The 23,479-nt window shown below is 37.1% G+C and overlaps 1 protein-coding gene across 7 annotated transcripts in view; it reads right to left on the reverse strand.

The window, feature by feature from the left end:
• DGKB (diacylglycerol kinase beta) overlaps window positions 1-23,479 on the reverse strand; it is a 704,768-nt gene that overhangs the window by 624,867 nt on the left and 56,422 nt on the right. For all 7 annotated transcript variants that reach the window (XM_041728249.1, XM_041728247.1, XM_041728246.1 and 4 more), the window contains one exon: window positions 5,794-6,053. In XM_041728249.1, coding sequence (XP_041584183.1) covers window positions 5,794-5,863 — 70 coding nt within the window. In that variant the 5' untranslated portion in view covers window positions 5,864-6,053. The remainder of the gene's footprint in view (window positions 1-5,793; window positions 6,054-23,479) is intronic.

Below are 23,479 nucleotides of genomic sequence, written 5' to 3' on the forward strand. Positions count from 1 at the left end.
GATCCAATCCAATCTACCATGATGAGACCAGAAAGGCACTGTAAGGCCAAAGCCATAGTTAGCAGGTTTGCCTCTCTGATTTGTTCTGTATGTAAAAACCTTTGAGAGATGGCTGTGGCTGGTAGAGATATGAGGACCTAAATCCCAGATTCCAGCATTTCCTATTTTGGAAACATGATTAATAACCCATTTATTAACATATTGATCTTCATAAAAAAGAATATGTGAATTTATACTGTTTTGACCTTCATTTATTGTGCCATTGCTATGTGCTGAGTAAACTGAAAGAGATCATCTGCCTCCCTCTGAGGTGTATTGTATTAAATGAGTTAATACTTGTACATTGTTTAGATTATGGCACTAAAAATCTACTAGTTATTATGATGATATTTATTGTCTCATTAAATCCTACAACAATAAATTGAGATGGATTTACTTTTTCAGGTGAGAAGCTGAGGTTCAAGTAGTTTATGTAACACTCTAAAACATAACTAAATGTACAAAATTGGGCTGGAGTTCAGCACTATCAAATACTAGTCTGCCTGCAAAGCCTGTTCTCTTTTCACTAAGCCATGCTGCATGCCTCTCTCCATGGAAGTAATTTTACACTAGGTCCAAACATTAGGCATATTGGTCCTTATTGAAAAGAATAAGTTCATCATAATTTTGCAACTGTTCACAATGCCAGCTGCTATAAACAGTATAAAATTTATGAAAATTTGGAAGTGTTCCCACCATAATAACACAGTATTTTTCAAAAATAATTTGCATGCTATATAACACACTTTATATATAGCAAATAAAAAGCTAATCCTAAGTGACAATATGTGGGCAGATAATGAATCACTTGGAAATATTGTGTGGATTTTACATTGAAAATATTGTCATCCATGAAAAGACTTGGAGTATCTTAACCCTTTGCTATGCCATGAAACCACAGCAGGAAGCTCTGGCAAACTAATAATGTGATAAGCTCAATTCTCTACACGGCAGGAGTGAGAGCTCTCTATCTTGTAACAACAGTTTGGATGACTTTTTATAAAGAGTGGGAAAGAAAATTATACTCCTCTCCCACATATCAATGGAAATGTTTCCCATGGAGTGACTCAGCCTAAAATCCTAAACAGGAGCATGGTCTCAGCATGCTGTAGGCAGCCACAGCAGGCTTCACATTAGCTGCCTTCAGCATTTGTGGGGACAACACAGCACTGAGGCTGCCAATAGCACCAGAAGTTTCTACCTTGTGGGAAGAATGTAGTCTTACAGAAGGGGGGGGAAAAAGACACTGACTTTGCTCCAAAATGTGGCACTTTTCTATTGATCATCAACAATACATTCAAACAGCCAACAATAACATACTCACTCCCTTCCTATTAAAATAACAATTGTAAACAGTTATATCACTTACAACTTGCCAGGCACTACTATCATTATTTGGCATATATGAACTCGTTTGATTTAATACTCACAACACTAGACATATTTATTGTTTTCTGCACTTTACAAGTACAAAAAATGGGACACAGAGATGTTAAATAAATTTCCCCAAACGAGAAATCTAAAATATGGGGGCTCAAGATTTGAATACAAGCTGTCTGATGTGCTAGCTGCCTAACTAGGAATGTTGTGCCAATATCACTCTATTTTTCCCTAACTGATCACAAGAAAAGCCTTGAAGATGAGAGAACATTTCTAGTTGCAGGGTGTAACGGACTGAAATGTGTCCCCACCAAATACATATGTTGATATACTATCCTCTAATATGAGAGGCCTTTGGGAGGTAATTAGAACTGGCTGAAGTCATGAGACTGGGGCCCCAATTGGATTAGTATCCTATAAGAGTCCCTGGGAAGCTTACTGCCCTTACTCTATCCACCCTGTGAGGATACAAGGAGAAGTGGCAGTTTCCAAGCCAGAAAAGTGCCCCTATAGAATGTGACCATGCTAAAACCCTGATCTTGGACTTCCAGCCTACACAACTGTGAGAATTTCTGTTATATTGAAGTCATACCCTCTTTAGGACTTTGTTTTAGCAACCCAAATGGAATAAGACACAGAGTAGGGACTCCCGAGTGGCTCAGTGGTTGGGCATTTGCCTTCCGCCCAGGGTGTGATCCTGGAATCCTGGGATGGGAGTCCCACATCAGGCTCCTGGCATGGAGCCTGCTTCTTTCTGTGCCTATGTCTCTGCCTCTCAATCTGTGTCTCTCATCAATAAATAAGTAAAATCTTAAAAAAAAAAAAAAAAAAAAGAATAAGACACAGGGTATATTGTGGCAGTAGTGGAGAAAACCCAAAATCAGATAATTCGAGGAAATGATCTTTATGGTCTTCTCTAGGTCCCACACTGAGTAATTTGGTTTTACTGGTGTAGGGGTTCCATTAATTCTTTGATATTGATCAAGAGTTTTACAGCCCCACTCCATCCCCCAAAAGCATATGAAACACTTATTTGATATATAGCCCATATAATCTTAGCATGCTGCAAATTTAACCTTAAAACAATAACTTGTCTTTTAAATTTAATATAATGCATATAAACACCTTCTTATTGAAAGCTACAAAACAAAGTCAAGAAAGTGAATACAATATACCATTTGCTAATAGACGGTGGAGGAATGTCACTTTGTCAATATTGCACCACAACATGAAAAATCTAATGCTTAAATGCTGGTGATAAACTGATCACATGCACTGAATAGCATGGAAGATATACTACTTTTATAATCTTCAGAATAATGTTTGTTTCCAGCTATATTTTGACAATGGCAATTTATTATACAAAGATACATCCTAATCATGATATTATTTGCTAATTACACAGGAAACTTCTTGGAGGATTAAGTCCAGCACTTTTCATATTGTTTTGCTTATTTAAAAAAAGAGTAGATGAGAGGACTGGGTAGCTCAGTGGTTGGGTGTCTGCCTTAGGCTCAGGGCATGATCCCATGGTCTCGGGATCAAGTCCCGCATCAGGCTCCCTGCAAGGAGCCTGCTTCTCCCTCTGCTTCTGTCTCTGCCTCTCTCTCTCTTTGTCTCTTATGAATAAATAAATTAAAAATCTTAAAAAAAAAAGAGTAGCAAGTCTAATGATCATGGAACATGCACTATTTTTTTAACTCTCAGTTAATCAGTTAATTTGTGTCCTCATAAAATCAATTTAAAAATGTTCTTATACTCAGTGTGTCACTTCTTACTACCAATCTATTGAATACTCATTAATCTTTTGCCTCAGAATGCTGTAACTTTTACATTTATGAGAATTTTTATTACCACTTGTTTTAGGTATTTCCACAAATTGATTACTAAATCAAGCATTTTTATGATATAATTAAATGAACGTCATACTCCTTAGGAAAAGGAAAATAGCAGTATATAACATATTTGATACTTAAGTATTAAATTCTGTTTATCAATTCAAATGGAATTTTAATATCTGGGTAAAGTCATTATCAATGATAATTTATCTACTATGGCAATAATCTACCTATTTTATTTTATTGCTTTCTTAAACATTAAAGTATATTTTAATTATCCAGCTAAATTCAACATAAGCTAAACCAAATTCCATGTTTTCTTTACTTGGGCGATTATGTCACCAAACTCCCCCATTCTTCACATCAAATCTTTGGAACTCAATTTTCAATTTTTCTCTATCATTCCCCAAGCTCTCTGTTAGTTTTAATGCTATAATATCTGAACCTATACTTTTCTAATCATCTTTCATCATCCACATTATTTAGTCTATTCTGGTAGCCCACTGGCATGATGCTAGTCTCTTTCCATTACCATATACCATCCTTGTTTTTCCCAAGTTACACTCTTTGCTCATGTTGTTCTACCCTTAAAACCCTATAATTACCACTCACTGCTTAACTCAAGTTTACCATTGTATGTTTCAATTCCATCTCATTTTTACATCCTTGACTGCACTTACAGCCTTAATTTATGGTATGGCTAAATATGACTTCTCTCCCTCAAATACAGGCTCAATTTTCCTTCTCATCTATATTATTTTCTTCTCTGTTTACCTTAAACCTATTTTGTAAGATTCCTCTCAGATCCTACTTGTTCCATGAAGACTTCTCTTTCCCCATCTCCAGCTGCATACTGAATCTGTCATACAGAATCCCAAACTCTGTGGCACTTAAAATATTCTTCCTAAATATATAGCCATTTACCCATTAGTTTCTAGCCTTCATTAAACATCCTTGAAGGGAGGATCCATATCTGTTCATATCTGTGATTCCTTCAGTGCCAAGCAGACTACTCTCCCTAAAGAAAATGCTCAGAAATATTTACTTAACTATTGGATATAACAAAACAGCAAAGAGCATATAGAAATTGGAACACTTAGGCAAATCATTTTTAAATCAATTTAGAAATTATCAAATATAAAAATGCAGACAAGAATTTTGCACCAAATATTTGTAATAGGATAAGAGGATTAAATGTGCTTTCAGATGCTCAAAACAGTTTTTGAATATGAGGAGCACATTTTGATGGCTGAAATTTCTGCCCCCCAGCAGCAATAGCTGTTGTAATTTTTATTATTGACTGAGAACATGGACATGTTCTTATGGCTTTGCATCTTCATTGTAAATACCCAGCAGCAGCCTCACAACTTCATCCAGAACACTTTAGCACTCTAGTGAGGAAGACTAGAAAACCTGTGAAATTGGCCTTTTCAGATAAGTGTTTATTTTTCACTATTATCATCATACCTATTACTTATTATTTCAAATTCTTCTCTTGCCTCTCCCTCATAGTCTTACTCCATCCATTCCTTCCCTCCTATACGCCACCCTCTTCTCTACATAAGCAACCCTACTGCTTCAATTTTTGACTCTTCCATTCTTGTGCACTATCAGTTGTTCTCCTCTTTCTAAAGCTTCTTCCATTCCCTTCTTATAGGCGCCATGTTATTCCCCCCACTCTTGCCAAGATTGTTACATTCTCGATGTGTTATTTTTTCTCTACTCATAATCTTCCCAACTTTTAGGTGCTTCCGATTTTTCAGTTACTTCCTTTCCTCTCTTTAACACCTTGACCCAGCTGTTACTCATATTTATAGTTGAAACTCATTTCGTGAAACAGACATATTCCTGAGAATCTGTGTTAAAAATAAAATTCTTTATAAATAAAATCATACTGTTTATGTGTAAAGAAATTTAATATTTAAAAATAGCCTACTATAAGTTGAATTGCCATGGCCTACCTTTTGTATAAATACACATGCTTGAAAAAGTTGGCTGAGAACCTAATATCTTCTAACAACCTCTAATTCCAACTCCACAATGTATCCATGACTCCTTGTTCCCAGTCCTTTTTCTTTCTTATTTTTTTTCCAGTCCTTTTTCTAATGCTATGCTAACAAACAGAAAAACAACAACCACACAAACCCCTCACTCTCCCCCTTACTTCTGTTTGTCCTTCTCAGTTGCAATATCATCAATTTCCTTTTACCCAAATTGTCTGATCTTTTGCTTTAGTTCTGTTACAACTGGAATGTTTCCAGGCTGTTTTGCAACTAACATCATTCCTTTTTTTTCTAGATTTTATACTAGGTTTAAATTTACCTTTTGCTAAAAAAAAAAAATTAAAAAAAATAAAATAAAAAGTTTAACTTTTTTTTGCCAAAAGGTAGTCTCAAGTAGACCTACCCGCAAACACAAAAGACATACCTACATCTATCCCAATGCTGAACAGGAACTGTAATCTGTTCTCATAAATAATTAGTATCTTGTTTAATGCAAATGCCAAATCAAGCACATGAATAACATGAATACTTACACTCAGCGTATTTCTGAAGTTGGGAAAATTCTGAGGGGCTGAGGTGGACCCACTTCTCCTGGTTTGTCATGGTGGTAGTGAGAAGTCTCTTACATACCAGGTGAGGAATTCTTTATTCAGGTGTTTGGCAGGATTCTATGCTTCAAAGTTTCCACATGGCATGTTTCATTATAAAATATCTCAAGCTTTCAAAATATGCAATCTGTCAACATGAAACCACTGTGGATGGGAGTTTGTAGTTTCAATAATACATTAAAGACCTGCAGAAAAAGAAACATAAAAATAAAAAGATCAGCACTATTGCACAAAGAAAAAATTGACAAGTTATAGAATGTTAAGAATTTTTAAATTTCTAACAATATTTGTCTTCCAATCCATGAGCATGGAATGTTGTCCCATTTCTTTGTGTCTTCTTCAGTTTCTTTCATGAGTGTTCTATAGCTTTCTGAGTAAAGATTCTTTGTCTCTTTGGTTAGGTTTATTCCTAGGTATGCTATGGTTTTGGGTGCAATTATAAATGGGATCAACTCCTTAATTTCTCTTTCTTCTGTCTCATTGTTAGTATATAGAAATGCCACTGATTTCTGCACATTGATTTTATTAATTTTTTTTTATTTATTCATGATAGTCATGAGAGAGAGAGAGAGAGAGAGAGAGGCAGAGACAGAGGGAGAAGCAGGCTCCATGCACCGGGAGCCCGACGTGGGACTCGATCCCGGGTCTCCAGGATCGCGCCCTGGGCCAAAGGCAGGCGCCAAACCGCTGCGCCACCCAGGGATCCCTGCACATTGATTTTAAATCCTGCCACTGTGCTGAATTCATCTAAGAGTTCTAGTAATTTTGGAGTGGAAGGTTTTGGGTTTTCTCCAGAGCAGATCATGTCATCTGCAAAGAGTGAGAGTTTGACTTCTTCACGTGCATTTTATTTTTTATTTTTTGTTTTGTTTTGTTTTGTTTTGTTTTGTTTTGTTTTGTTTTGTTTTCAAATTGCTGAGGCTAGGACTTCTAGTACTATGTTGAACATCAATGATGATAGTGGACATCCTTGCCATCTTCCTGACCTTAGTGGTAAAGCTCTCAGGTTTTCCCCATGGAAAATTATATTTGCTGTGGGCTTTTCGCATATGGCATTTATGACACTGAGGTATGTTCCCTCTATCCCTATATTGTGAAGAATTTTAATCAAGAAAGTATGCTGCATTTTGTCAATTTGTTTTCTGCATCTATTGAGAGGATCATATGGTTCTTGTCCTTTCTTTTATTAATGTAGTGTATCATATTGATTTGTGTATGTTGAACCACCCTTGGAGCTCAGGAATAAATTCCACTTGCTGGTGGTGAATAATCCTTTTAATGTACTATTGGATTGTATTGGATAGTATTTTGGTAAGAATTTTTGCATCCTTGTTCATCAGTGTTATTGGTCTATAATTCTCTTTTTTGGTGGGGTCTTTGTTTCTGGGATCAAGGTAATGCTGGCCTCATAGAAAGAGTTTAGAAGCTTTCCTTCCATTTCAGAACAAATATTGTTAAAATGTGTATGCTACCAGAGCACCTGGGTGGCTCAGTGGTTGAGCATCTGACTTCGGCTCAGGTCATGATCCAGGGGTCCTGCAATCAAGTCCCACATTGGGCTCCCCATGGGAGCCTGCTTCTCCCTCTGGCTATGTCTCTGACTCTCTCTCAGTCTCTCATGAATAAATAAATAAAATCTCTTTTTAAAATGTCTATGCTACCTAGAACAATCTATACATTCAATACGATCCCTATCAAAATACCATCATTTTTTTTTTCACTCAGTTGGAACAAAAAAATCCTAAAATTTGTATGGAACCAGAAAAGACTCCACATGGCTCAAGAAATGTTGAAAAGAAAACCAAAGATGGTAGCATCACAATTATAGACTTCAAGCTCTATTACGAAGCTGTGCTCATCAAGACAGTATGGTACTAGCAAAAAATAGGCACATAGATCAATGGAACAGAATAGAGAGCTCAAAAATATACCCTCAATTCTGTGGTCATATAATCTTTGACAAAGCAGGAAAGAATATCCAAGGGAAGAAAAAACAGTCTCTTCAACAAATGGTGTTGGGAAAATTGAACAGCCACAAACAGAAGAATGAAACTGTATTATTTTCTTATGCCATACACAAAAATAGACTCAAAATGGATGAAAGACCTAAATGTGAGACAGGAATTAATCAAAATCCTAAGGAAGAACATAGGCAGCAACCTCTGTGACTTCAGCTACAGCAACTTCTTGTTAGACATGTCTCCAAAGGCAATGGAAACAAAGGCAAAAATGAATTATTGGGACTTCCATCAAGATAAAAGCTTTTGCACAGCAAAGAAAACAGTTGACAGGGCAGCCCAGGTGGCTCAGTGGTTTGGCGCCACCTTTGGCCCAGGGCGTGATCCTGGAGATCCGGGATCGAGTCCCACGTTGGGCTCCCTGCATGGAGCCTGCTTCTCCCTCTGCTTGTGCCTGTGCCTGTGTCTCTGCTTCTCTCTCTGTGTCTCTTATGAATAAATAAATAAATCTTAAAAAAAAAGAAAAAAAGAAAAAGAGTTGACAAAACCAAAGGACAATCAACAGAATGGGAGAAGATATTTGCAAATGTCTTATCAGATAAAGGGCTAGTATCCAAAATCTATAAAGAATTATTCAAATTCAACACCCAAAGAACACATAATCCAATCAAGAAATGGGCAGAAGACATGAACAGACATTTCTCCAAAGACGTACAAATGGCCAACAGACATAAAAAATTCTCCACATCCCCTAGCATCAGGGCAATACAAATCAACACCACAATGAAATATCATCTCACATTGATCAGAACAGCTAAAATTAACAAGTCAGGAAATGGACAGATGTGGTTAAGGATGCAGAGAAAAGGGAACCCTCTTACACTGTTGGTGGGATTGCAAGCTGGTACAGGCACTCTGGAAAAGAGTATGGAGGTTCCTCAAAAAGCTGAAAAGAGATTTACCCTACCATCCAGCAATTTCACTACTAGGGATTTACTCCAAAGATACAAATGTAGTTATCCAAAGAGGCACCTGCACCCCAATGTTTATAATAACAATGCCCACAATAGCCAAGCTATGGAAAGAGCTCAGATTCCATTAATAGATGAATGGATAAAGAAGATGTGACATAGATAGATAGATAGATAGATAGATAGATAGATAGATAGATAGATATACATAATAGAATGGAATACTATTCAGCCCTCAAAAATGAACTGTCATTTGCAACAACATGGATGGAACTAGAGGGTATTATGCTAAGCGAAATAATTCAATAAGAGAAAGATCATACGATCTCACTCCGATGTGGAATTTAAGAAACAAAACAGAGGAACATAGGGGAAGGGAGGGAAAAATAAAATGACAAAATAAGAGATGGAGACAAACTGTAAGACTCTTAATCATAGGAAACCAACTAAGGGTTGCTGGAGGGGAGGGCATGGGAGGATGGGGGCAACTGGGTGATGGACATTAAGGAGGGCACATGATGTAATGAGCACTGAGTATTACATAAGACTGATGAATCACTGAACTCTACCTTGAAAACTAGTAATATAGCATATGTTAATTGATTGAATATATATGAACAAATAAATATAAAGAATGACTAATTTCAAAATAATGTATTTCAAAGTTCTTCTATTTTGTGTAATATTCAATTTTTAATTGTCCATGCACTCTTTTTTTTTAAGATTTATTTATTTATTCATGAGAGACACAGACTGAGAGAGAGAGGCAGAGACATAAGCAGAGGGAAAAGCAGACTCCTTGCAGGGAGCCTGATGTGGGACTTGATCCTGGATCCCGGGATCATGACCTGAGCAGGCACCCAACCGCTGAGCCACCCAGACACCCCTGTTCATGCACTCTTTAACGACATTTTCATATATATTTCTAATGCCAGATCACAGAAATAAATATGATTAAAATACAAAATGAAGAAAATTTCATAAAGTCCATTTCATAAAATATTTTTTGTTATTGTTCAATTATTCAAATTTCACTTTTCAAGAACAAACAAGGATGTCATTTTTACCAATCTGAACTTATCAATGCTGTAATATCTAAACAATTACTATTTAAAAATCTAGATCAAATCATTAAAAGAGGCTAAATAAGCTCTATAGCTCCCTGCACATACAATCAGGTAGTATACCTGATTTCTGACAACGGTTTGAAATGGCCCTCAGTAGTAGTACCTATATTTGAAATCAGACAAATCAATTCTGGGGGTCAGATAAATTGTGTTTTTTTTTTTCTAACTATAAAATAAAGAGAATAGTTTTAATTTTATAATTTGTAAAAATTCCAATAAAATTTACCAAATTAACACAATTCCAAATGTCTGACAGACTTGCATAATGATAGTAGAAAAACTACTATGATTCATGCTTAAAAATAAATCCCTCGGTTGTCATGGACCTACATTCACTGCTACATCTATAAAAGCAAACAAAATGAAAAACCATCTGGTCTCAACTTTTTATTAGAGACAGTAATCAATTGCTCAAAACCAGACTGGCACTGTGATCCTTATAGAAAATGAAATATTTAGCAATAATAACTTAAGTTTATGAAATTGTATGACTGAAAAGTTTATTTATGCAGATGTCATTATCTCAAGCCAAAGTACCTATATTTGGTATTAGTGCATAACCTTTCTTCAGCATCTCAATATCAACCTCAGGACCTCACTGTCCCATCCTGTCGTCTCCCTTTTAAAAAAGATTCCTGTTGGTCTCATATGTTCAGAAACCCTGCACTCAATTTTACAAGAGGATAGTTTGGTATTTAATTGGAAAAAATGAAGATACCGATGTGTTAATAAAAGCCAAATTGCGAGGTCTCTTTTTCCTCCCAGGGAATGCTGTTAAATCACAACCATAACTTTGTGAAAATAACGCAAACCAAAAGGAATGGGAACATTTGATGAAAATTTGTGTCTTCCACTTAGTGTCTTCCAGCTGATTTCATCCTTCTCATTGATTTTATCCTAATTCTTTACTTCTCTAGGCTACATGCAGTTTTGATGGGACTAATAAAACAAGGTGTGCTATTCTTTCCTATCCAAAGAGAGACAGATGATTCAGTAACTTGGCACATGAGAGTGTCTCATAAGGCTTTAAATGTTGGTTGGAGTTATTCAAGGACGAGATGAAAATAGTTGTACCTAAATGATTACACCAATTAATTGGAAGCCTGTCCACATATGAGCCTGACTGTCCAGCTATTTTCTCACTTCTAGAAACAAATAACATGTTTTTCAATTAAGAATTAAATGGGCTTAGGGTGCCTGGGTGGCTCAGTTGGTTAAGCATGAGCTTCAGCCTTCTGCTCAGGTCATGATCCTGGTGTCCTTGGATCAAGCCTGGCATCAGGCTCCCTACTCAGTGGTGAGCCTGCTTCTCCCTCTCCTTCTGCCTGCCACTCCCTCTGCTTGTGCTCTCAATTTGTGTCAAATAAATGGATAAAAATCTTTAATTAAAAAAAATTAAGTGGGCCAGAATCAATTTCTGTTACCTACAACCCCCCCAAATCTTAACTGATCATAATGGAAGTTCATTTATTCATTCAAAAAAAGTTTATCCCCTCTGTGTGCCAGGAAGCATTCTAGGCACTAGAAATACAAAAAAAGATCAAAAGATATTAAAAAATGCAAATAATCCTAATTACAACAACCTATCGGCTTTACTGGGAGCTTATAGTATGCATGGCAATCTCCTCACAGTATTTGTGTGTTAGATCATTGAATCTTCAGAAAATAACTTTGTGAAGAACCAAGAGTTTCTGATTTCGGAAAAATAAAGAAACTGGCACTAGATTAAAATTTGGTAAAACATGACAGATACTGCTACAAACCCAAACAATAGCCGCTCTCCCCTTCTTCCCTGGTAACAGAATTCTAATCTTTTTGAATGAAAATTTATCCACCTAAAGAACTACATTCTTCAGATTATTTGCATAATAAAGTGGTCACTGCGGTATAAAGAGATGTTGAGTAAGGTATACAAAAAGGTTCTATTTTGCAAGTGCTCTTTTAACCTTTTTTCCTCTTCCTGTAACTTTCTGCCTGGAATATTAACATGTTGGCTGCAAATCGAGCAGTTTTTATATACTTTTGAGATAACTTTTAGAATGGAAGGCATATGTGAGAATAGCAAAATCTCATAAAGTAGACCAGGTAGGCAAACAGCTAACTGATGAAAAATTTGGCCTATCACCTCTTTTTCTGAATAAAGTTTTGTTGGAACCAGCAAGAGGCCACTTTTTAAAAGTGATTTCAATGCTAAATAAAGTCTGGGGAATTACTCTGAAGGCTGTCATGAATAATAGGTGAAAAATTAAAAAGACCAGAAAAATGATCATTTTGGAAAAATGTCAATGTCTTTGTTTTGTTTCTTTCTCTCACTTGTCTTGCTGCAATAGCTTAACTGGCCCCCTGAGCTCCCTCCTTTCCTTAATGTGCCCTATTTCTTGACATCCATGGATAGTCATGAATTAGTGATTCCAGAGTCCTGTCTGATGAATTACCAACAAAAGGTTAATTAATATATTAGAATAGTAATAAATTGATTAACTAATTATAGCTTTATACCTTGCTAGTTGCTCTGAAATTTATTAAACTTCCCCAGTTACCTAATTAACTCAAATTTAAAATGACTGGTTAACTAACATCTTTCAGATCTCTATATGAATCCTATCTTCTCAGTAAAGTGGCACCTGGACATTCAATTTAAAAATGCACATTCATGCACACTATCCCTCCATCATGCTTTTATTTGTTTTGAATATAATATCTTATCAAATATTTAACTTACTTATATTATTTAAAACTTGTTTCCTCATGTTACAAATTAGAGGTAGCATGACTGGTTTTGAGCCCTGGTAGGATTCCACAAAAAGGATAAAGCAAATAAAAATATTTATTGCATTTTCCTTTGATTATCATCCAGATGCATGTATAAGGGCCTAGGGCAGGCCACTCCAAGATGGGCCATTTTGGTATAAAGATTATTCTGAGCTGAAGGCAATAGAAACTCTATAGGATGAAGAGAAACTTTTATCCCTCAGGTAAATATATAGAAGAATCTGGATTGGGGCTCTTTCTAAGAATAAGAGATATTATTAGGAATATTTTTTGTCTGAGTGACCCATCTTTATGGCTGGGCAAATATCTAATTATCAAACAACTGTCTTTTTCTTATCACCCTGTGAATTGCATCCTGTCCCACTTAAACCCCAGAGCCCTACCCCCTTTTCCTTTGTTCAGTATGACACATACACCTTATTTGCCTGTCTTTGGAATTTCCATATCTATGTAGATTCCCTATACATACCCTGTTATTTCTGATTTTCTCCTGTTAATCTGACTCATGTCAATTGGATTCTAAGTCTAGCTAAAAAGACCTTGGAGGGGGCAAGACATTCTGTCTCCCCAATATGTGCATTAGATTCTATGTCATCAAAAAAAAAAAAAAAAAGATTCTATGTCATCATATCCTCTCCTGTGCTCTAAGACTAAGTCCCAGGAGGGCATGGATTATTGTTTGTTTCTTCATTGCTGTTTTCCGACAGCTTAAAAGAATGCTTTGTATACAGTAGCTGGTTAATAAATAATTTCAGTATGAATTCACTTATATGCTCTTTTTGTAAAGAAAAACCTGGGTAGGCACGCCTGGGTGGCTCCAGTCGGCAAAGTGTCTGCCTTGGGCTCAGGTCATGATCTTGGGGTCCTGGGATCAAGACCCCATCGAGCTCCACACTTGGCCGGGAGTCTGCTTCTCCCTCTCCCTCTGCCCCTCCCCCTGCTCATGCTTGCTCTCTCTCTCTCTCTCTCTCTCTCTCTCTCTCTCTCTCTCTCTCTCTCAAATAAAATCTTAGGAAGGAAGGAAGGAAGGAAGGAAGGAAGGAAGGAAGGAAGGAAGGATGGAAGACATGGGTAGCAGAGATAGAAGGAACCTCTCAAATTGAGAAAGAGAAAATGGTGTAAAAAGGAGTCAGGAACAGCAATCTCTACAGGTTTCACTTTTCCTAGGGGCCATCGATTTTGTTCAACTCAATAGAAATAAACAAAAGAAGTTGTAGTTAGAGGCACAAAAGTTTTGCAGTTAAAAAAAAAATGGACTTAAAATGCATCCAACTCTTGGTTTCAGCTCAGGTCATGATCTCAGAGTCCTCTACAACCCCTCCTCCTCAATAAGTTTTTTTAAAAAAGACCTTATTTTACATAGTTTTTACGTACTTCTTTTTTTGTTAAATATAACTAGCTCCATATAAATGAGCAACATTCCCAAGCAATGCTTTCAATTATATGTTAACCAATTTATAATAGCATATGAGCATCAGGACTATCTTTAAATTATTTTTCTATATCTGACAAAACATTACATCACTTTCTTTTATTTAGTATGATCCTGTCAACACAAGTCCTAGCTTTTTGTATCAAAAATAGCTTCTGTGAATTAATCTAATGCAATTTGCATTTTAATAAGAGATATTTTAAAAATAATGGCAACCCTGAAGGACTCAAAGTAAATTCTCTTTGGTTCCTGGATTTGGTTTATTTCGACACTAACACAGTTTTTGAATAAAACTTACTTATAATCCTTCTCCTAGTGGAAGCCTTTGGTTTTACAATCCTGGTATTGGCCAACTCTTATGATGTGATGTGACATGTAGGCAATTAGGAAAAACTAAGGGTGGGGTGCAAATGGGGCTTTCCTACTCAAATATTTTAAACTAGTTGAACATAACACAATTCTGTATAAAGAGAAAAGTTGTGTGTATAATATTAAATCAAAAGGAACAGCTATTCTTCATGCCTCAGAAAGAGATGGGAATGATGGCAACACTTTCTTATGATTTCTGCCCCTTTATAAACGTGTGGAAAGAGAGACAATATTCAGTAGAGATTCCTGATGGTACATTCACATATTTCCTGTTCCTAGGCAAGTGGTTTCTTCAGGTGGGTAAAATGAAGCCCAGGAAAGACCCACTTTGTTGGCTGTTGGAAAGCAGTCTAATGCTGACATTCTCATCTAGTCAATGAAAGTGCCATTTTGCTTAGTTGTTAGTAGGAAATAACTATGTTGCAGTAATTGGAAAAGGTTCTTTGGCCTATTGTACTTGGGCTAAAAAAGATTCTCCACAATTAGGGAAGGAAATAAATCTCCTATGAAGAAGTTACAGGCAGTATCAAGATGAATGAATCTGATAGACTGGATTTATGATTTGTTAGTCACATTAAACATAGATTTTTAAATAATTATTAAAAGTCAACGTGTCATGACTACAACCACTGAATAAAGTTAATACACATTAAAGCATACTGAAAACTATATATGTGAACAAATTTAAGGTATTATAATGATTGAAATTTTTTAGTGGGTCTGAAATGTAATAAACTCTAAATCATTAGGTAACCAATGGATAAATCATAGGAAAAAAGGTGGAACCAAAATATCAATCATAAAATTTCTGAAAGAAAAGTAGGATTATCCTAAATAGAATATTAATGCTATCATGTAATTTATAATTGTTTCATTTATTCATGAAAAGAACAACATGCTAGGCACTATGCCTATAGTGAAAAGCAAAAAAGATATAATATCTGAGTTCTTAGATCTTGTTTGGGGAAAGATGTACATTAAAGAAAGCAAGTACACAAATAATCATCCCAAACTATAATAAATTACTTTAAAAGGCAATGGAATTCTGTGAGAGAGTACAACAGTATCATAATTTAGAGATTTAAAGAGCAACTCATAAACAAAGATTTATTTAAACTGAATGATAAAAGTTGAGTAACAGTTAAAAACTTGAGTGAGAAAACATGAGCTGAAGCCTAAAAGCGAGACTAAAAAAAAAAAAAAAAAAAGAAAGAAAGAAAATTAGATCTCCAAAGAAAGTAGATGTGATTGAAGCCTGATGAGCAAGAGGGAAAGGGGCACAAGGTTAGACTGGAAAAACAGATAAAAAGTACAGCATGAAGATTCTTAGAGGCCATATTGAAGATTTATCATAACTGAATTATGAAGCCATTGGCATATTGACCAGAGATAAACATGATCCACTCATCTTTTAAGAAGTCCATTCTAATCAGACAGCCCAGGTGGCTCAGCAGTTTAGCGCCACCTTCAGCCCAGGGCCTGATCCTGGAGACCCAAGATAGAGTTCCATGTCAGGCTCCCTGCATGGAACCTGCTTCTCCCTCTGCCTGTGTCTCTGTGTCTCTGTATCTCTCTCTCTCTCTCTCTCTCTCTCTCTGTGTGTGTGTGTGTGTGTGTGTGTGTCTCTCATGAATAAATAAAAATCTTTAAAAAAAGAAGTCCATTCTAATAAATGGATGGGAAGGTGACAAGAATGGTAATGGAAAGGCCAATTAGGATGCTGTTTCAGTACCAGATAGGGCTGGTGGTGGCTTCCAATATGGAAATGATAGTAAAATGAAGTAAAAGGCCAAACTCAAGATATATTTTAGAAGCACGATTTTACAATGAATGGGATATATTTTGTGTAGGATAAGGGGATGAAGAATGACTCCTATAGTTTTGGCTTGAGCAAACCATACAGAAAAGGTGGCATTTAAAGAATTACTATTGGGTGCATGGGTGGCTCATTAGGTTAAGCGTCTGCCTTCCCCTCAGGACATGATCCTATTGTCCCAGGATGTAGCCCTGCATCTCCCTCTCCTGCTGCTCCTCCCCCTCACTTGTGCTCTCTCTCTCTCTCTCTCTCACTCACTCTCTCTCTCTCTCTCTCAAATAAATAAATAAAACCTTAAAAAAAAGAATTATTATTTACTGAAATAGTATCAGGTATAAGACAAATCAGTATTTTGTTTGGGAATGTGTTAAATTTGAGAAGGAATATCTATATTGATAGGACTAGTAGATAATGAGATAAGCTTAGGGTTAATAAAAGAGAGATAGAGGTCAGATTTTGTGAGTTGTCTGGTATACATAGTATTTTTAAAGATTTGGGCATGCATACATTTGCCTGATAGGGCACCCATAAAGCTATGCCTCTAAGCTCTAACTTTAAGAAAGAATGTGCATTCAGTTACAAAGATTTTATGTAGTAGCTGACTGCCTCTACTCTTGTTGCTTTCAGAATACAGTCAGCTTTTCAACTGCGGTCACAGTCTTCAAAGGCAGAGGTCAAAGACTAAAGATGATGGATGTACTTAAGACCATGCCGGTTTGTGTCCAATGGAGGACAGTATTTGCTTGAGAATGACCCACTGGACTGGCTGTTATATCTGCATTGCGATGTGAAGCTATTCATGTCCAACTCAGCATCTCCTATACTGCCTTTCTTCTCTCGGGTATCAAAGCTGCATCGTTGTTTGAAGGCTGTCGCAGACTCCTGGGTGGCTCAGCAGTTGAGTGTCTGCCTTTGGCTTGGGGTTCCAGGATCGAGTCCCCACATCAGGCTCCCTACATGGAGCCTGCTCCTCCCTCTGCCTGTGTCTTTGCCTCTTTCTCTGTTTCTCTCATGAATAAATAAATAATCTTTTTAACAAATTTTAAAAAATGAAGTCTGTCTCTCCCTGATCCTGATTTTCCTCCCTTTATTTTTCACAGGAATAATTTCCTGGTAAGCCTTTGTGATTCTAATGCCATTTTAGTGTTTGCTTCCTTGTGAAGGACCCATGTGTCGGGATTCCTTTATTTTTTTTTAAGATTTTTATTTATTTATTCATGAGAGACAGAGTGAAGGAGAGAAGCAGAGACACAGGCAGAGGGAGAAGCAGGCTCCATGCAGGGAGCTCAATGTGGAATTCCATCACCGGATCTCCAGGATCACGCCCTGGGCCCAAGGTAGGCACTAAACCGCTGAGCCGCTGAGACCCCGGGGGCCTGCCCCAGATTCCTAATAGGAAACAGTACACTTAAAATGGGCAAGTAGGAGTTTAATAAAAGGATTATCGAAAAAGTATGGACAGGGATTAGGTAGTTATTAAAGGCTGGTCGAGTATACTGGTCTAGCAAAAGTTGGGAATTTTTATTGATCCTAAACCTGAAGGGACTAGCGATGATGCTGCTAAGAAACCTCAGAATAGCTGTATACACAGGGTCATCCTATGGGAGCCATTGTCTTAGGTAGCAGGATTCACCCATTTTCAAAGGACTTAGCTGGGGAGGAGGTCAGGAGAAATGACCCCCCCTGACCTTGTACTCTTCCAACTCTCCAATTTCCCCCAGTGCCTCACACTAACCAAACCCAATCATAAGTCATAGGGCAAAGACAACCACTAATGTCATCTGTATGAAATAGACTCAGGAGGCACCAAGCAAAATGGAAGATAAAGAGGGAATCTGAAGGGGCAAATTTGAAATATTAAGCACCACAGGGGAAAGAGTATGATGTGAGATAGGGGGGCCCAGCACAAACCTCCAAAGAGTTCCCATATTTAGAGATTGGAAGTAGAAAAAGACCACCATTCTCCCAAAATAGAATATGGTGTCAGAAAGACAATAACAAAAAAAGAAAAGAATCTTTCAAGGAGAGGATAGAGGGCACTTACCAAAAGGTTCTGGGCAGTTAATGAGACAAAAATTAAAACATCCAATGGTAACATGATGGTCACCAAGGACCTTAGCAAAACAATTTCTCTTAGGCTAGGCAAGTCAAATTGGAACAGGTTGCAGAGTAGAACTGAATTTGGGAGGGCTGTGAATACCATCAACTCTCAGTGAAGTGTGATTGTGAGGAGGAGTGGAAAGCTAAAAGTAGCTATCCAAAAAGAATATGGAATCAAGGAATTTTGCTTGCTTTTTTTGTTTGTTTGTTTGTAGGAATCACTGGAACAAATTTTAACATTGAAGGGAAAGGTTTATAGTGAGAATGGTTCAAGTTTGGGAGAGAAAGGAAGTGATTAGTATTTCAAAAACCTTAAAAAGGCCTTTTAAAGTCCTTGTTAGCAAGAGGAGATAAGTTCCAGAAAATATGTGAGGGCCAAAATTAATCTTAACAATAAGAACAGATGCAAGTAGTTTTGTAGATTTGGCGTTTAGAAAATGGAAGATTTAAGACTGATAACTTCTATTTTCTCAATGATATAGTTATTAACAGATCGTTTGATTAGGAAATGATGGGGAAAGAGAGAAATAAGATTGGGAAGATATGAAAAAAACACAAATGTGGGGCTCCTGGCTGTCAGTAGAGCACATGAATAAATAAAAATCTTTAAAAAAAAGAAGTCCATTCTAATAAATGGATGGGAAGGTGACAAGAATGGTAATGGAAAGGCCAATTAGGATGCTGTTTCAGTACCAGATAGGGCTGGTGGTGGCTTCCAATATGGAAATGATAGTAAAATGAAGTAAAAGGCCAAACTCAAGATATATTTTAGAAGCACGATTTTACAATGAATGGGATATATTTTGTGTAGGATAAGGGGATGAAGAATGACTCCTATAGTTTTGGCTTGAGCAAACCATACAGAAAAGGTGGCATTTAAAGAATTACTATTGGGTGCATGGGTGGCTCATTAGGTTAAGCGTCTGCCTTCCCCTCAGGACATGATCCTATTGTCCCAGGATGTAGCCCTGCATCTCCCTCTCCTGCTGCTCCTCCCCCTCACTTGTGCTCTCTCTCTCTCTCTCTCTCTCTCTCTCTCTCTCTCTCTCTCTCAAATAAATAAATAAAACCTTAAAAAAAGAATTATTATTTACTGAAATAGTATCAGGTATAAGACAAATCAGTATTTTGTTTGGGAATGTGTTAAATTTGAGAAGGAATATCTATATTGATAGGACTAGTAGATAATGAGATAAGCTTAGGGTTAATAAAAGAGAGATAGAGGTCAGATTTTGTGAGTTGTCTGGTATACATAGTATTTTTAAAGATTTGGGCATGCATACATTTGCCTGATAGGGCACCCATAAAGCTATGCCTCTAAGCTCTAACTTTAAGAAAGAATGTGCATTCAGTTACAAAGATTTTATGTAGTAGCTGACTGCCTCTACTCTTGTTGCTTTCAGAATACAGTCAGCTTTTCAACTGCGGTCACAGTCTTCAAAGGCAGAGGTCAAAGACTAAAGATGATGGATGTACTTAAGACCATGCCGGTTTGTGTCCAATGGAGGACAGTATTTGCTTGAGAATGACCCACTGGACTGGCTGTTATATCTGCATTGCGATGTGAAGCTATTCATGTCCAACTCAGCATCTCCTATACTGCCTTTCTTCTCTCGGGTATCAAAGCTGCATCGTTGTTTGAAGGCTGTCGCAGACTCCTGGGTGGCTCAGCAGTTGAGTGTCTGCCTTTGGCTTGGGGTTCCAGGATCGAGTCCCCACATCAGGCTCCCTACATGGAGCCTGCTCCTCCCTCTGCCTGTGTCTTTGCCTCTTTCTCTGTTTCTCTCATGAATAAATAAATAATCTTTTTAACAAATTTTAAAAAATGAAGTCTGTCTCTCCCTGATCCTGATTTTCCTCCCTTTATTTTTCACAGGAATAATTTCCTGGTAAGCCTTTGTGATTCTAATGCCATTTTAGTGTTTGCTTCCTTGTGAAGGACCCATGTGTCGGGATTCCTTTATTTTTTTTTTAAGATTTTTATTTATTTATTCATGAGAGACAGAGTGAAGGAGAGAAGCAGAGACACAGGCAGAGGGAGAAGCAGGCTCCATGCAGGGAGCTCAATGTGGAATTCCATCACCGGATCTCCAGGATCACGCCCTGGGCCCAAGGTAGGCACTAAACCGCTGAGCCGCTGAGACCCCGGGGGCCTGCCCCAGATTCCTAATAGGAAACAGTACACTTAAAATGGGCAAGTAGGAGTTTAATAAAAGGATTATCGAAAAAGTATGGACAGGGATTAGGTAGTTATTAAAGGCTGGTCGAGTATACTGGTCTAGCAAAAGTTGGGAATTTTTATTGATCCTAAACCTGAAGGGACTAGCGATGATGCTGCTAAGAAACCTCAGAATAGCTGTATACACAGGGTCATCCTATGGGAGCCATTGTCTTAGGTAGCAGGATTCACCCATTTTCAAAGGACTTAGCTGGGGAGGAGGTCAGGAGAAATGACCCCCCCTGACCTTGTACTCTTCCAACTCTCCAATTTCCCCCAGTGCCTCACACTAACCAAACCCAATCATAAGTCATAGGGCAAAGACAACCACTAATGTCATCTGTATGAAATAGACTCAGGAGGCACCAAGCAAAATGGAAGATAAAGAGGGAATCTGAAGGGGCAAATTTGAAATATTAAGCACCACAGGGGAAAGAGTATGATGTGAGATAGGGGGCCCAGCACAAACCTCCAAAGAGTTCCCATATTTAGAGATTGGAAGTAGAAAAAGACCACCATTCTCCCAAAATAGAATATGGTGTCAGAAAGACAATAACAAAAAAAGAAAAGAATCTTTCAAGGAGAGGATAGAGGGCACTTACCAAAAGGTTCTGGGCAGTTAATGAGACAAAAATTAAAACATCCAATGGTAACATGATGGTCACCAAGGACCTTAGCAAAACAATTTCTCTTAGGCTAGGCAAGTCAAATTGGAACAGGTTGCAGAGTAGAACTGAATTTGGGAGGGCTGTGAATACCATCAACTCTCAGTGAAGTGTGATTGTGAGGAGGAGTGGAAAGCTAAAAGTAGCTATCCAAAAAGAATATGGAATCAAGGAATTTTGCTTGCTTTTTTTGTTTGTTTGTTTGTAGGAATCACTGGAACAAATTTTAACATTGAAGGGAAAGGTTTATAGTGAGAATGGTTCAAGTTTGGGAGAGAAAGGAAGTGATTAGTATTTCAAAAACCTTAAAAAGGCCTTTTAAAGTCCTTGTTAGCAAGAGGAGATAAGTTCCAGAAAATATGTGAGGGCCAAAATTAATCTTAACAATAAGAACAGATGCAAGTAGTTTTGTAGATTTGGCGTTTAGAAAATGGAAGATTTAAGACTGATAACTTCTATTTTCTCAATGATATAGTTATTAACAGATCGTTTGATTAGGAAATGATGGGGAAAGAGAGAAATAAGATTGGGAAGATATGAAAAAAACACAAATGTGGGGCTCCTGGCTGTCAGTAGAGCACGCAACTCTTGATATCAGGGTTGTAAGTTCAAGAAAGTATCAAGAAATCTTTATACATTAGGTATAAAGAATACTTAAAAGGATGCCTGGGTGGTTCAGAGGTTAAGCATCTGCCTTTGGCTGAGAGCATGATCCCAGAGTCCTGGGATCAGTCCTGCATCAGTCTCCCTGCATGGAGGCTGCTTCTCCCTCTGCCTATGTCTCTGCCTCTCTCATGTTCTGTGTTTCTCATGAATAAATAAATAAATAAAATCTTTATTTAAAAAAAGATTACTTAAAAATAAGTAAATAAATACAAATGTGGTAAAGTGAGCTCACTAAAGGCATGTAGTAAGAACAGCATTCAGAGTTAAAAGCCAATGGGATATTGCTATTCATAAATTTGAACTAAAACAGCCTGTTTTTAAATTACTAATTTATAGAATAAAGCATCTAAAGGACAATTAGTCATATTCTTAATCTACCACTTTTGAATCAGATAGATCTGTATTCTCATTCAAATTCTGAACTGTCTTCCCTATGTAAAGTGAATCATTTAACCTGAGTTTCAGTTCCTTTCTCATGAAAAGTCGATAATACCACCCACTTCCTGGAGGTATTAGCAGTTAATGAAATAACATGTGCATAATACATAAGAAATAAAAGTTATTCTCTCTCCTTGCTTTGGTTAAATAAGGATTTAAGCTATATTTGCAGTATGGAATGTGAACATACATACAGTATGCATATATAGGGGAAATAGACTAAAAGTCTGCAAACCTTTCAGAAGACCATGTAGGTGGCTTAATATAAGATTCATAATTGTGTTATTTTTGACTCTGCTGACACATAAAAATCTAAGACAAAAAAATCCAAGGGAATCTTTGGTGATGTAAAACTCTATAAAGCTTTGTATTATCTGTATTTTGTAGTCATAATTTCAAAGTTGGATTATCATTTTATTTTTTTCTTTTTAAGAACATAGTTAATTTTCAATTCTATTTCTTTTTGACATAGTTTTAGGGAGAATACCCTTTAGAATAGAGACTGGAGGATTAGGTAAAAACGGTGATCATGTATGGAGGTAGAACGTTTCTCAATATGAAATACTAAATGTAAAAAATGCTTGGCCTAAGATTCTACTTTCCAACCACAACAACATCGGTTCATCTCACATGCAATTGGAGAACCCTGTTGTACTGGTTCTAACGTAGGACACATAGGCAGAGGAAAAATTATTAAATTTCCTTACTACTTGCAGCCTACTGACAAGTCCTTGAGGTGGGCAGAGTGACTTTCCTCTAGGGACTGGATGCTGACACTTTGCTAAGGACAAAAGGCAATCTTAGCTCAACCCCCAGGATCCTGTAAGTCTACTTTAACATATAAAATTACTTTGGAAACTTCATTTCTTATAACTACCCCCCACCCCCCCCACACACACAAGATACAGGTTGGGAACCATCCCCAAGTATATGACCCACTGATACTAGTCTGAAAGGCCTCATTGACTAAGGGACAGGTAGGACTAGGTAGGGAGAAATAGGTAGGAGGCTATGTGATCAGGCTCACAGAAATCACAGAAATGATGAGGCATAGGGAAGCCAGAAATAAGGGAACAAAT

This window comes from Vulpes lagopus, chromosome 13 (assembly GCF_018345385.1).
Source record: "Vulpes lagopus strain Blue_001 chromosome 13, ASM1834538v1, whole genome shotgun sequence".
Taxonomy (NCBI): domain Eukaryota; kingdom Metazoa; phylum Chordata; class Mammalia; order Carnivora; family Canidae; genus Vulpes; species Vulpes lagopus.